This window comes from Podarcis filfolensis (genome assembly GCF_964270895.1).
Source record: "Podarcis filfolensis genome assembly, chromosome: 8".
Lineage (NCBI taxonomy): Eukaryota > Metazoa > Chordata > Lepidosauria > Squamata > Lacertidae > Podarcis > Podarcis filfolensis.
Genome location: NC_139611.1, coordinates 60,900,708 through 60,915,385, shown reverse-complemented (window position 1 = coordinate 60,915,385; position 14,678 = coordinate 60,900,708). Strand labels below are relative to the sequence as shown.

The following is a 14,678-nucleotide window of genomic DNA, read 5'->3' as shown; positions in this document are numbered from 1 at the left end:
GTGTGATTACTCTCCTTTATAAAAAGTTCATGCAGTGCTCTAATATAATTTGAACTCCTTGAAAATAACAGATCAGGAAAAAAATTGATTCTTACTCTTGTTTATCAAGGTTTAGAAGTGCTAAACTGGAGTTATGTACTTTAAGTGAAAATCTGCTTCTAGAAGGCTGAGTAGGACATGCTTAGGATTGTAATAGTAGAGGAAGTCCCACTGAATTGATTTTCAGAATGCTACAGCATGGTTACCAACAAGAGTGTGATACCCCACCAACATACTACAACTGGATGCCTATTTGTTACTAGGCCAGGTTCAAAGTTTTACAATTGATATATAGATTGGGAACAGTTTACTTAAGGGATTGCCTTGCCCCATGTGTCACAAAGGAGCTACCTTTGGTGTAAATAAGACACCAGGGAGACACTGCTGTATTGTGCTAGACACTTGCTGAAAACTATTTCAGCAAGTCTGCCTGCTTCAACAGTCATGCCGCACTCCCCGCCCCCCCCCCCCATAAAAGAACCTTGGGAATTGTTAAGGGTGCTGAGAGGTGCTATTAGACCCCTTACAGAGCTACAGCTCAGCACCCTTGACAAGCTACAGTTTGCAGGTTTCTTTGGGGGAAATTAGGACTCTTAAATGTGCTCCTAAATCCACACTGACTAGGGACTCATCACACCCATGTCATACATTTAAAAGCACTTTGATCCATGTCCATAAAGGCAGAACAACTGAACTACTGTGAATCAGTTTGGATCCAGGTCTCTGGAACCTCTTGCACTTCTAACTTACATATACTCTTCCAGGAATAACTCTGATCACCAGCTGTGTGCAAATGGGGTCTCCTGTGAGCCTAAATGCAGCAAGATTGATGTTATGGAAGCAAAGCAATTAAAATAATTTCCCCATCGTTGTTGCATGGGAAAAGACCATTCCTGTGAGCTGTTACTGGCATGGGTTGACAGTAGTGCTTGCACCAAGAAACGAAATTTTGGTTTGAAATTTTGCCTGTAATCTTAACATTTAGGAAATTCCTCATACAACCCTTTACCATCTGCTCATTAAAGAATAGTGGGAGATACTACCTTGTACAGTGGAGATTCTCCCAACACCATAACATTCAAGTTGACTTAATAGGATGTGTTTTGGGGCAGCAGGGGTAGCCTCATTCTCTGGTGACTAGCTGTCCTGAAATACTGTGATTTATTATATGGGGTTGCCCTTAAAAGATGGTTCAGAGGCTGCAGGTAATGCAGAATGCATCTCCTATGCTACTAAGTGGGACATCCTGATGAGACCATATGTCACTGGCCCTGAGAGCACTACATTGGCTGCCAGTGAGATTCTGGGCCAAAATCAAGGTGTTAGTGCTACCAGATAAAGCCCTAAATCAGGCGTAGGCAAACTGGGACTAGATGTTCTGTGACTACAACTCCCATCATCCCCAGCTAACAGGACCAGTGGTCAGAGGTGATGGGAACTGTCCCCTAAATCCAAGTACCTGAAAGAGTATTTTCTTCAGTATCGACCATCTCGGACCCTACAATTGGCAGGTTGTGCCTTTGTGCTGGTGCCACAAGCGGGGGCTGCTTGGTTGGTGTTGACCTGTGATGGAGCCTATTCACTGGTGGTTCAGTATTTGTGGATTGCCCTAGTATAGTATAGGGTCCAAGTATCAAGTAGGCCACAAGAATACTTGGACGCGGAACCCACACGCTGCACACTGCAGGGGTGGGGGAGTATGGCCAAGATTTGATGCCTCCCCCAAGCCCTCGCATCAAGGCTCTGGTAAGGTCCTAGAGCCCTCCTATGTCTTTCCCAAAGCTGGGAAAGCACAAACTGCTTTCAGAAGGTGGGAGGACTGTAGGACACTGTCAGCACTTACGCCTCGGTCTCAAAGCCCAGCACCTCACCAGGCTTTGGAAAGGCAGCAACAGGCTACCAAAAATGGCACTGGGGTGTATGCAGCCCTTGGGGACGTGTGTTTGATCATCCTGCCTTAGTGAGATGCACCTTCATAGGCTTTGAAAACACTTCTTTATCCAGGCATTTTATGACTAAATAACCATGTTCCTGGCAGCTCTTGAATTATTGGACGAAATAATGTTTTCAGTTCTCTACAGTGTTTTAACACTTACTAATTTTTTTTTAAATTAAGAATGTGTTTTTATAATGCACTTAAAAAAATACATTGTGGATGTACCGGTATTTGCTATTCTGGATACAATTTTTAGCTAATGTGTTCATCTTTTAAATTACGAAATATCAACAGAAAAACACAGAACTTTTCAGGCTGTGTTTATTGAATTAATCCCACAGCATCCCCTTTGTTTTTAGGAAAGCCCATTTTTTAAGTTTTTCTTTTGGGAAAGTTAAGCAAATTCCTAATAAAATGGGTTGGTTTGCTGATGTATTCTATTCCTGAAGGCAATCAAAAACTCTGAGCCCCTTCCTCATGCTTTGATATTTTTGTGCAAACTGTGAGGCTCTTCTCCCACTTCCATTCATGTTAGACTATTTTCTGTTAGTGCCGCGGCCATTTCTCTAGGAGGGAAGGGCTCCTGTTACAAAGCCTGTCGGCAAAATTAACCCCACACTGTTGCTCATAAATATTGCATAGAGTTCAAGTTTTGAATTATTGATCGTCAAACTTGGATCCGATGGAAACAAAGAGGAAAAAGCAGCTGGAGGTCATTCATAAATAAGACTGCAGTTGCCCTCCTCATTAAGGAGCCTAACCTGTCTGGTAGCGGTAATGAAGAGAGACTACAGTGCCGATATTGTTTTTGTGGGCACAGGGAGGGCTCCACTGATTCCATGCCTACCTACACGCTTTTCCCATCTTGGTAGTTACCAACCTGGCAGCTGGAAGTTAATGGAAAAGTACAGCCGACTCCTTCCTCAGGTGAGTTTTCTTTTCTTACTGCTCTTCTGCCTTCTGAGAAGCCTTGAGGTATAGCTATACATTTCCATTTTATAAAATGAGGAACTTTGGCTTTGCCTGCTATGTGAATATTTGAGCAGGGAATTGAACCTATGTCTCCATAGAATACACTCACTCCTAAACCCTATATTGCCATCTTCACTGGGTCTACGTCTGAGGTCAAGACCAGGCATCATCAATGGAATGGCCAGACCCTAATTTCCATAAAGATCACAAGCCACACTGCCTATGCCACTTGGCCGCCAAAATCAGTAGTCTTACTAGAATCAGAATTGTAGAGTTGGAAGGGATCCCAAGGGTCATCTAGTCCTGATTTCCTGCAACGTAAGAATCTCAACATAGAACTGTAGAGTTGCAAAGTTTCTGGGACTGGTGTAAAACATTGCCAGTTGTTTCCAACCAGTGTTAGAAACTGAGATATGAAAGCTAGGCACTAAATGGCCTCTTAAACCTAGGTTATGGGCACAAAAACGGAATGTCTATGCGCACTTTTTTAAATAACAAGAATACAAAGCTGAAAAATGAAGGAACTGCAGCTAACATATTATGTTCATTTTTCACATGGTCCGGTCCTTCCCCTGCCCACCTCCCTAATATTCTTAAGAGGGTCTCTTCTCCAGTTTTCAGAGAGTAGCTGGAAGTGGGGAAGCAGAAAAACACCCTCCTTCCATTCCGCAGTTTTAATCTGAAATCTTAGGTGCAATACTGCGCCCACAGCCCAGAAACTGCTTGCGCTAATGAAATTCCCTGTCGCAAAATGCACCTAGAATAATGTGAGTTTCGAACACTGCTTCCAACAATCCAAACATTGAGATTTCTTTTTAATCAATCAGAACAGGTACAAAGGCTGGAAGAATGTAAAACTGCCTTTCCTAGAGCTTCCTGCTGGACCAGTTCAGCCAAAAGGTGTTGGAATTCTGAACAACCTCTCTTCTACTAGGAGGCCGGGCAGCTGCCTGAAGCAAAAATGCACCTATCTTCACTTTACCAGCCCTGTTCAGCTTGCTGTGAAGCCCTCTCCCTGCAAAGCTAGGTGTGATCTTCCACCAGGATCTCGCAGGCTGGCTGCTTGCTCCACAGTGCAGGACTTAATGATCAGTGGGATGACCTGCATATCATCATCATCTAGAGCAAACTCATCTTTGCTGCCCCAGATTACAAGACCAAAGACAGAGATTCATGTTTATGTCCCCAATGGGAAAGTGTGTCCTGATGCTGAGTCACTGGATGAAGGTTTCTTGGAAGAGATGGACAATAAACCCAAATGATCTCGACCTACAGGATTCCAGTTCCTGAAAAACATTCAACCCATAGCTAGCTGGGAATGGAGGGTGGGGGTTTGGAGGAATCTACTTTTTAGTGTGGTATCAGAGTGGATGTTAAGAGCAGGTCAGCAATAACTCACACAGTGCCTGTGAAGTTAACTATTCAAAGTAATCAGCTCAGAAGGCCAGGCCTAGTGAGCACAGGAACTCATCCTAGTAGATCTTGCACTTATGGGGCAGTTGTGGGGACTGAAGGTCGCTGCCTTCCCAAAGCTCTTTGTCTCCTCCTCCGGTTCCTTCCCAAATGGGGTGAGGTTCCTTCATCTTGCTTGTCTTTGCTCTGCACTCTTGAAATATAAAAACATAATAAAACATTAGACATTAAAAAGCTTCCCTTTACAGGAATTTCTATGGCAGGGTGGTTTCTCTTTGCACTAATACTGCCCTCTCCCAGCGGCGAAGGAAAGCGCTCAGGCACCTGGGGCGGCGCGAGCTGCCCATGGGGGCGGGGCGCACCATGGGGCCTCCGGAGTCTGCCTGCTTCCTCCCACTCAGTTGCCCTACAGCTGGGGGGGAGGCAGTGGGCAGACCGTCTGGGCAGCACAGAGCCTGCGTGCGCCGAAGCAACTGTGTCTCTCCCAGGAGAGACATGTGGCTCAGGTGCACTGCAGGCCCCGTGGTGAGTGCTGCCCAGCATTTTGTCACCCCCTCAGTGGTGACACCTAGGGTGGTCCGCACCCACCGCACCCCTTCTTCTACCCCAGCCCTCTCCACCCAGTCAAGCAAGAGATATTATCAAAGATCAAGGACACATACCTGCAAAGCTTTAGAAGAGGATTGGGCAAATTCATGGGGGAGGTGGAGGCTATTTTTTGCTGGAGACCACAAGAGGAGATTGCGCTCGTGTGCTTAGATCTAGCTTAAGGTTTTCCTGCAGGCACCTGGCTGGCCACTGTGATAACGAGATGGGCCATTGGCCTTAGCCAGCAACCTCTTACGTTCTTGGTGTCTTTTCCTCATCACCGAACAAATTATTTCCAGCAATTAGGGAAAGCCACTCTGCAGGTGCTCAGAACCACCTTCCTTGATATTGCAGCTATTCTGAGGTCGAGAACTGATGAGTCCTAAGCTTGCCACCTGAAACACGATGGCCAGTCCTTCACTGCCTGTGGAAGACCCCACCTGCAAACACCCACATAAGTACAAAATACATTTCTAGCACAAAACCTGCTTATTTGCCAAGGCATTTCAAGCAGTTGGTGATTGCACTGTTGTTTTACTGCCTCTTTTAATTTGGTTTTTATGAATAACAATAATTTGTGTTTATTTTGCCACACGTTACATTGTTTGCATCCTACCATGTATTAATTAGGGGTGATATTACATATAAAATGTATATTTACAGAGTCGAACCAGCGCAGAATGGGTTTGGACACAACGTTCCGCTTTACAACATTAAAATACTATCTGTAGGTGGTCTTGATTTATGATCAATTTTCTCCTTAAGCATGTTCTTCAAAGAGGAGGTCCTTAAACAGTTGAGAGCAGGCAGCAGCGACCCTCGGCTTTTAATCAAGCTCTCTGCACATGCTTAGGGACACCCTCGCCCGTTCAAAGGTGCCAGGCCGTTATCACACCGCCTATTTACTTGCAGGCGTCTGCTCAGCAAAACAGCGCCCTCATCTTTCACCCAACTCTGTCGCGACTGTGTCGCGTTTGCACCGCCGGTTCGATTACCGAGGCCAACGGTGGGTGGGAGAGAAGAAAAGGAAAAACCCCATTTTTGGTGGCTGCGTTTCCTCCCCTCCCCGTTTCCAGTGTTTATTCCCCTCCCCCTCCCCCCGCCCCAGCTACCAGTAAGCCGAAGAAAGGGAAGGAGAGAGCGAGAGAAGCCAGAGCCATGGCGCTGCTCTTTTCCGCCATCCGCGTGCTCCTGGGCCTTTTCTTTTCCGTCTGCGGGGTCGTCAAGCTGACCGATCGGATTTCAGGCGAAGTTTATGAGCAGCTGGTGAGCGGCGAATTGGGGTGTGCAGGGGAAGGAAAAACGGTTTAGCAATGGCTTTTTTTTGGGTGCGTGGGGGGAAGAAAGGGAAGTGTGCAAAGGAGCCCTCCTCCGCTTTGCTTTGCAATTTGTTGCAACTGGGTGTGGGCGAAGCTGCGCAGAGGCTATTAAAACAAAAAACAAAAAAACACCCCTCTTTATTCCCCACCGGTATTAAATCGTGCAACCGATCCTTCATGCGTGCTTGCCCTGAATAAAGGCTTATTACTCGCAAGGAAGCGCGCAGCCCACCCGCAGCACGCGTTTACTCGCAAGGAAGCGCCGTGAGTTCTGCGGAGGGGAGGGGGATCCCTCGCCTGGCCGATTCCCGGGACACGTTCCTTAAGCAGAGGTAAAACGTCGCGGGGTTTTACGGGAGAGAGGATGCTCACTCTTCACTCAGTGGACGGATTTACTTACGAGTATACGTGCCAGATTTGCACGGTTCAGAGCCTGGTCGCTTATACTCGGAAGTACGTCGCCTATTGGATCCATCGGGGCTTTTATAAAAGCCCGCGTGTGCATTGCCTTTGGCGCGTTAGGCTGCAATCCCGTGCACGTTTACTTGGGAGTAACCCCCCTCTCACCCGTGAACAAAGTGGAGCATACTTCCGAATGCACTTGCATAGGATCGGGTTGGGCACGCAGAGCATTGCAATCCTGTTAGAGACGACAGACAGTTGTTTATCGTTTTTGCAGTGTCCGCCCAACAATAATGCTTCTGCAACTCTTAATCCCGCCTGTCGGATTTGATATAAATGCGCGCGCGGTGTGGACGGGCTTTTAACAGTTTTGGAGCGGTCTTGGACTCCGGATTGTGTCAGAGCGAAATCTGTGATTTGGGGATTACTTGTTGGCTATTTTGCCATCGCAGAACCCCAGATTATTCGAGCAGGTTTAGATGATTCGGTTTTTGTCCAAATCTGACATCTCCGCCCTCTCCTGGCTGCCTGCTGAAACAGTTTTTTGTTTTGGCGCGAATCGGGTTGGGGTTTGAATTTTGTGAGCCTTTTCCGTTTCACTAGTTGAGTTTGGCGGGAATTCAACAGAAAAGAAGAAAACTCTAGCCAGTACCTCCCCAAACCAGATTCGCTCGCCAAACGAAATTCAATTGTAAACATGAACTTATCAAATGCTGCCTATTGATAATTGATTCTACACTACACTTGATCTTAGCCAAAAGGCCGAGAAGCGTAAATCTCTTCTGTTGAATGGCACACTGCAAAGTTCCCTTGTGTAATCTTTTTTTCCCCCCTTCTGATGTTGTTGTTGATCTCTTTTTGTTTGATCTTGTGATGTTTAGTGTTACTGGCTTTTGCCGCAATAAAACTTGAAACTTGAAACTTGATAATTGATTCAGTCGTACAATAGTGTGATTAGTCTATTTATTGAGCCTGCCATTAAAAAAATATATATATAAGGGTGGACTCAGAAAGCCAAAAAGGTTGTAATGTGCAATTCAGAACAACAAATATACGGAACAATATCTAAAATAGTTTGGGGTTGGATTGAAGAGTTTCATTCTGGACCTCTCTAAGCCTGTGACTTTATAGCTGCAACATTTCCCCACCCAGTGGCTGGAGGGGATGTCACCAAGATGTCTGCAAGGTTTGACTTGCTATCTGTGCTGAATCCAAAGCATTGGCCTTGGTGCCACCCCAAACCTAAAAGGGGAGCTGGACCACATGTGATGCTTCCACTTTAAGTTCGGCCTGTATATGGGTGTACATAAACCCACTGCCATGTGTACCACTGCCTTTTTGGGCCTCTCTGAAAAAGCTTGAGCAATGAGATGCAGCTTCATAAGGGATGGAAGAATCTGGCCCTGTCGGTTCTCTCATTTCTCATTTTTGCAGTCTTAAATTCAGTTCTCTACATTTCTGCAGCAATCATTCTTTTTTTTTTATTAATCCTCATGAAAATTATTCATAATTTTTGTACAGATTCCTCCTAATAAACATATTTATGTATTCAGTTTACTAATAGGCACATTTTTGCAAATTCCTCTAATATTCATTTCTGCATGTTATTTTCACTAATACAGTATATCGGTTTGAATGCACACTTCTCCCTAATATGTGTCCGTTGAAAAGTTGTCTGTTTTGCCAGGCCTGAGCAGGCAATCAAGAATGCATCCTTCCACAGTGTTTAATTAACACTGTTTTAATTTTTTTATGGCATTATTGGATGGTTTTTATTACTCTGGGATAGCTTACTTGAGACTCTTAATATCAGGCTTGTGGGTTCAAGCCTCATGTTGGGCAAAAGATTCCTGCATTGCAGGGGGTTGGAATAGATGATCCTAGTGGTTCCTTCCAACTCTATGATTCTATGATACTTGTATACCATATAATTCTATGGGGACATGCTTGCACCGTTTTGTGGCCCTGTCTTTTTCTGCTCTTTTTGATGTGGCAGCCATTATGCCCCCCCACGGCATCCATTTTGTGTTATGCCATGTTCCCGTGGCTTCCATTTTGTGACCAGTGCCCATAACTTTCTCAACATTCCGGATGTGCCAGCTGGCTCAAAATAGGTCGGTGCCCTCTTGATCTAGATCAGTGTTTCTCAGCCTTTGGGTCTCCAGCTGTTGTTGGACTACAACTCCAACCGCCCCTGACAACTGGTCCTCCTAGCTAGCGATGACAGGAGTTGTAGTCCCAACAACAACTGGGGACTCACATTTGAGAAACATGGACCTAGAGAGTAACTTGGAGGAGCTAACCACTCACTGGAAAAGGAGGGGCACCTGCCATTCACCCCTTTGCAGCCATCTCACTCATGGGCCCACTTCCTATTTCTGGGGATGTTTGCAAGGTAGGGTGACCGCTGAACCACCACCCACTTAACTTTTTTACACTTATTGATTTATTGATTTATTATATTTATATCCTACTTTCCTCCAAGGAGGTCCTAGGTGGGCACCCTAAACACTACACCACACTGGCACTTTTTAAACTCTTTTCTCTATTCCAGAAATCGCAATTTGTGCAGTTTGCTGACGCCTTTCCTCTGAAGGAGTTTGGCTACAAGCCAGAGCCGATCCAGTACCTGGAAACTGTGGGCTGGATAGAACTGGCGGCTGGTTTGCTCATGGCCTTTGGGCCTCAGCTGCTGCAGGAAATCAGCAATTTTGTGCTCACGATCGTCATGATAGGTAAGAGCTGTGCAGGGGTCGGCTGTTTCCCTTCTGTAAGGTAGAGAGGGGCTGCTGGAATGTAGGAAGCTGCCTTATACAGAGTCAGACCAATGGCCCTTCTAGGTCAGTATTGCCTGCGCTGACTGGCAGCCACTCTCCAGGCCTTCAGGCAGGAGTCTTTTCCCAGTGCTCCCTGGAGATGCCAGGGACTGAACCTGGGACCTTTTGCGTGCAAAGCAGATGTTCTGAAACCGAAGTACAACTGTTCTTCAGGAGCTGAAGTCTGGCTGAAGGCCCTCGTTCTTGAGTGTTTCTGATCTCAACTACAGATGAGGCTGTATTGGGGCTGAAAGCAGCAGTGTGTTTTGTTTTTCAAGTGTATGCTTATAAATAATGGGTGTCAGCCATATTGGTTTTAGGGTTAAACAGTATATCACTTTGGTCAGGAATGGGGAACCTGTGACCCTATAGATGCTGTTGGACCTCAACTCCCATTGGCCATGCTGATTGGAGCTGATGGGCTTTGGAGTCTGCCAACATCTGGAATTATTCTCTGGCTTTAGTAAAAGCAGATCTCAGTTCAGCAGGTTGAACTGTGTTACAGAAGCATAGAAGTCTGCATTTTTCTCACATAGCTTCAAAACCAAGGAAATCCCCCTTATTACTTGAGTTTCAGCTCTGTCCTACCTCATAAAATTGTTTCTAAGGTATTCAGTTGATCTTGCTTGGGAAGCAGTGCTGCCTCAGTGCAGAGATGCTTGCTTTTCGTCTGCTCAACCTGTAATTAAAAAAAATAAAAAGTACAAAAGGCACCATTTTCTCTCCTCACAAGGAAACTGGCTTGTAATGTAGCTCTTCAGTCCCTATTATTTACATGTCGATATTTTATTTGGTTACAAATAATAAACGTGACTTTATTAAAAGCTGCCCAACTTCTGCGCATGACAAAGTGTGAGTCTGTTTGTGTATGTTCCAGTAGGGGGCACCAGAAGCTAATTAGTTATCCATGTTGCTTGCTAATTAAGCCACTGCTTTGCAAAAGTTCTTCACATCAACTGGGAAATTCTATTTTTATTCAAAACCCTGACCTTAATTAATGCTACGCACGCTCGTCTTCATGACGATACCAACCGCCTGGAACCTTCTTTAAAATTATTATTACAGATATACCATTTTTCTAGCTTTGGGTAATTGACTACTGATATAATCACTCCTGGCTCCCTTAAAGCTGCATTTGGATTTTATCAGGCCCCTGAGTTCCTCTGGGTAACACTGACCGGAGAAGCAGTTAGAGGGTGGTGGTGGTGAAGGGAAAGCTGGACAGCAACTGGGTGAAGCTGTTTTGTATATCAGGACTGGCAAACAGGCTGATACTGCTCAGAAGGATACCTTTTTCTTCTATACATCAGCATCATTGTGTGTATGAGATTTTGCAGAGTTTCATGTGCCAGAAAAAGCAGGCCGCTGACCCAGGGAACAGACAGCCTGAACACCACAATCCTATGCATATTTGCTCAGAAGTCCCAGGGAAGGTTTAATGGGCTTACTTCCAAATAAGCGTGCATAGACTTAGGAGCTGAAGGTACTTCTAAAGTTTTCTAAAGCAGAAAAAGTAGGATCCCTGCTTTATAAGGGATGTCAGGAGACTGCATTATCTAGCTGTCTTCAATATCTTTTTTAAAAACCGCTTCTAAAGTGGGTCTCTTTTTACTCTTGTTGAGTTATTTTTATGCATCTTAATTTTTGGTTGAAATCTGGCATGATGAAGAAAGAGAGAGATGCCTAGGCAGGAAGTATTCCCGCAAAGGCAGACCAAGTGATTTCACAGAGTTCTCTCCAGCAAATTTTACAGGAAAGCTATGTAAGCCTTAGTCCCTTTGTGTGCCTATCTGGCAAAACATGAATGGGCTTGACTGCAATAATGTCCCACAGGTAGATCCATTGAGATTAATGGATCTAAGTTAATGATGCCCATTAATTTCAGGGGGTCTACTCCCAAGTATGACTAAATGTACCAAAACAGGTGCAAGTCGAGGCTAGAGATTGCTGTGGGGTGGAGAGTTGTTTGGCCAATGAATCTCATGGTCTTTTTGCAATTAATTTTTTAAATATTTCCCGCTTTGTCTCTTTGCAGGTGCCATCTACAGCCTCTTGGTTTTGAAGGAGCCCATTGCCATGTGTGCCCCGGCCACTATCTCCCTGGGTCTTCTGCTTCTCCTCAATATCCGGGGAAGAGGGAGACCCACCAAGTCAAAGTTTGAGTGAGGGCGTGTCGAACTGGAGAGGACAGAAGGGGAGAGTTCGGAAATGGCAGCAAATCTCTTGTTGGCCCTTGTCTGTGTGCTTTCCACCCCTCCTCCCCTTGCTTGGTCCTTTTTAACTTGGTATAAACTGGGTCCTGTGGATGTATGATCCAGGGGGTGTTTGTGACCTTGAAATCACCATAGATTGGGGGATGAAGCCCCTTTTCAGCCCAGGGGCCACATTCCCTCCTGGGTGACTTTCTGAGGGCCATATGCCAGTGGTGAGCAGGGACCACAGGCAAAAGCGAGCACAGCAACAAATGAAGGTTTTAGCTTTGTACTATAGGTTAATTTCTACACACACTCACAATCCCTTTACCCTCCATTCAGACAAGCCAGTGACAATTGTCAGACTTAAGGGACACTTCAATCAGGCAAAAATGGGTGTGAAGCAGAGCCAGTGAGGCGGGGTGGGGTGGGGGCACAACCAGCAGAGTCCTAAGGGTCCCTACTCCTGCTTTAAGTCGATGGCAGCTAGACTTTGGGTCTTTCTCAGTTACCCTGTTCACCGGTGTTCTTTCCCATCTTAGGCCTGGCGTAAGTGCTAAATTAGCCAGGTGCTGCCTTAATCTTTGAATTTCATAGCTTGGGGAAGCAGAGGAAGGAAATGGAAGGGGATGTGTGAAATAAATTTTGGGTAATCCTTGGGAGAAAATAGAAGCACACTTAAAAACAACAACAACACCTGGCACAGGGCAGTCCCTTTTTTGGCTCAGGGCAAACCATTTCTGTGGGGTTCATTGAGTGGCACTGAAGGATTTTGTTGGCTACTGTGTGAGAGAAGCAGCTGCCCCTACCACTGATCTGTGGTCTGTCTACTAAGATACAGCTGCTTTCCTTTAAACATCAGATCATTGGTCCGCCTATCTCAGTATTGTCTACACTGACTTGCAGTGGCTTTCAGGGATTTCAGGTAGGACATTCCTAGCCAGGAATTGAACCTGGGACCTTCTGCATCCTAGGCAGAGCTGCAACCTTTCCCCCAGTATTTCCCTGCTGGGAGAGTGCTTCTCAGCAAGCCTGCCTCTGGAAAGGGTGACAAATACTTTCCTGCACTAACATACTCTTTCACATTCATGATAAACGTGGGGTGGGGAGGAAGTTTGACAGAAGAGGAAAAGCTCTTGCCCTACTGTGGACCTGTTAAGGTTCCACCATCTCCCCTCTCCACCTGCCTGTCCACTGAGATGGCCACCAGAGGCTTTTATGCAGGAGATCTTTCCCTCAGGGCAGGAATATGGGGACCAGCTGAGGCTCTCCAGCTGCAATCCCCTTCAGCCCAGTCCTTTTGCCATGCTGGCTGGGGCTGATGGGAGTTGAAGGCTAGAAAACATCTCCAGCGTCACAGGTTCCTGCCCCTGTTCTAGAGATTAGGCATGAAATGAGCAGAGGTTGGATTTTTACTGTGGTTGCTTTCTGATTATCAAAGTCCTTTACTAGACAGGTGCACAAGGCACTGTAATCTAAGAACCAGCCAACGTCCATCTTGTTTCAGTCATTATATATATATTTTTGGTGCTGGCTTTACTGATCTGCTTTGGCAATGTTTTTCTGTTTCTATTGACTCCTTGATGATTAAAGTGTTGACTGATTTCTAAAACGTTTCAATTTTTCTTTGTTTTGAGGGATGCTATCAGAGGTTCTGATAGCCAGCGTTAGAGGAAGGGGGCAGAGTCTTTTTAAAAAGCAAATAAATAAAACAGCCGGTTGTCAGCAGACAAGATAAAAACACATCATGAATCTTATTTGGCCTGAGAGGAGAAAGAGCATCACCCTAACGTTGTCCTTTAATCTAGGAACTTAACAAAAGCTGAGCTAGGGGTGGAGGGAAGGCTGAAGAGGAGACACACCTGCCCTCAGTGAAGCTGGGCAGAAGAGATGGAAATGGATCAATTGAATGTTTCGCCACTGCTTTATCTCCATGCCAGGAAAGCCATCGCCTATTCACTTCCTCTGTGTTAAACTCTATATGTTAAAGGCACAGGTACTGAGCCAGTTTAAAACATTGGCAGCCCTTCAAATAGGGATCCAAAGTGAAGGTAGTCATGGAGCCCAAATACGAAACCCTTGCTACCTTTTCTATCCAAGTGGTCTGTGGGTGGGCAGGTTATCCTAACAGTTTGGCTGTGCGGGAGGCACACCAAATAATTTTGGATAAGCAGCTGGTATTTTTGCTTGCTTGTGTGTGAGTGTGATGAAGTTGTGCTTTGTTCGCAAATGTGCTTAATTCCTTAAAAAGGAGGAGACTGTCTCACCATGGCAGTGAGAGGAAGGTACCCTGCACTTGCCCTCGGGCAGCTTTCCTCTGAAAAATGTCATACATTGTGAGACTGAGCTTCAGGCACCAGCCCCTCTTGGTTCTGCCTCCATGTAGGATAAAACTGATATTTTAAACATCTGCAACAGGTGTGATGGGCTCCTCCTGAGATGAGGCCAATTTGCTCATTCCTCCGTTGCTGGGTGACAAAGCAACGCTCTTGGCAGAGGCCTTCCTTGCCTTGTCTAGATTTCCCTTCAATTTCTCAAGGAGACCTGCTTCGTTCTGCTTTTGATAGGGAAACTTGCCAGTCTAAGAGAGCTTTCTTATGGACTTCTGACAAACCAGTTTTAGCCTCTCCCCTCTTGAGGAGAAAGCCGCAAACCCAAATCCCACATTCCAGTGCCTGTTTAGTCCTTTTTGCCTATAGAAAGAATACAAATATGTAATATGAGGGCTGATCTTAGAATAATTCATTTGTGGAGTGTGGCAAGTAATATTTTTTAGAGCGGTGTTCAGTTCTACGCTTGGATAGCCTCATAATTCTACCACCAACCTTTCTCCAGAGAGAAAGATCCGAGCAGCTAACTACTGGGTTCATAATTTCTTCTCCTTCTTGGGAGTCTTTCTCCACTCCCTTTTTTGCTTCCAGAAGTTCAAGAATTTACTCTCGGTGCTACAAATCGCACACAATAATTTACACAGTGGTGTTGAAGGCTGCAATTCTACCCC

General features: G+C 45.5%; 1 protein-coding gene and 1 long non-coding RNA gene across 2 annotated transcripts; one reads left to right on the top strand and one right to left on the bottom strand.

Moving 5' to 3' along the window:
* The first annotated feature begins 5,753 nt into the window (after positions 1–5,753).
* Positions 5,754–13,289, top strand: TMEM35B (transmembrane protein 35B). Its single transcript, XM_083625952.1, has 3 exons — positions 5,754–6,214; positions 9,224–9,404; positions 11,521–13,289. Exons 1-3 carry the CDS (start codon positions 6,107–6,109, stop codon positions 11,649–11,651), a joined length of 420 nt encoding a protein of 139 aa, XP_083482078.1. The 5' UTR covers positions 5,754–6,106; the 3' UTR covers positions 11,652–13,289.
* LOC310768194 lies at positions 11,719–13,847 on the bottom strand. The gene is made up of 2 exons (XR_014551202.1): positions 13,672–13,847; positions 11,719–13,640 (listed from the first exon to the last, which is right to left on the bottom strand). It is a non-coding gene; the product is annotated as an uncharacterized lncRNA (long non-coding RNA).
* Between the last annotated feature and the right edge of the window lie 831 nt (positions 13,848–14,678).

Coding starts and splice junctions, on each gene's coding strand:
- TMEM35B (XM_083625952.1), top strand. CDS start 6,107: ATGGCGCTGCTCTTTTCCGCCATCCGCGTGCTCCTGGGCCTTTTCTTT. Junction 6,215..9,223: donor GCGAAGTTTATGAGCAGCTG/GTGAGCGGCGAA, acceptor TCTCTATTCCAG/AAATCGCAATTTGTGCAGTT. Junction 9,405..11,520: donor GCTCACGATCGTCATGATAG/GTAAGAGCTGTG, acceptor GTCTCTTTGCAG/GTGCCATCTACAGCCTCTTG.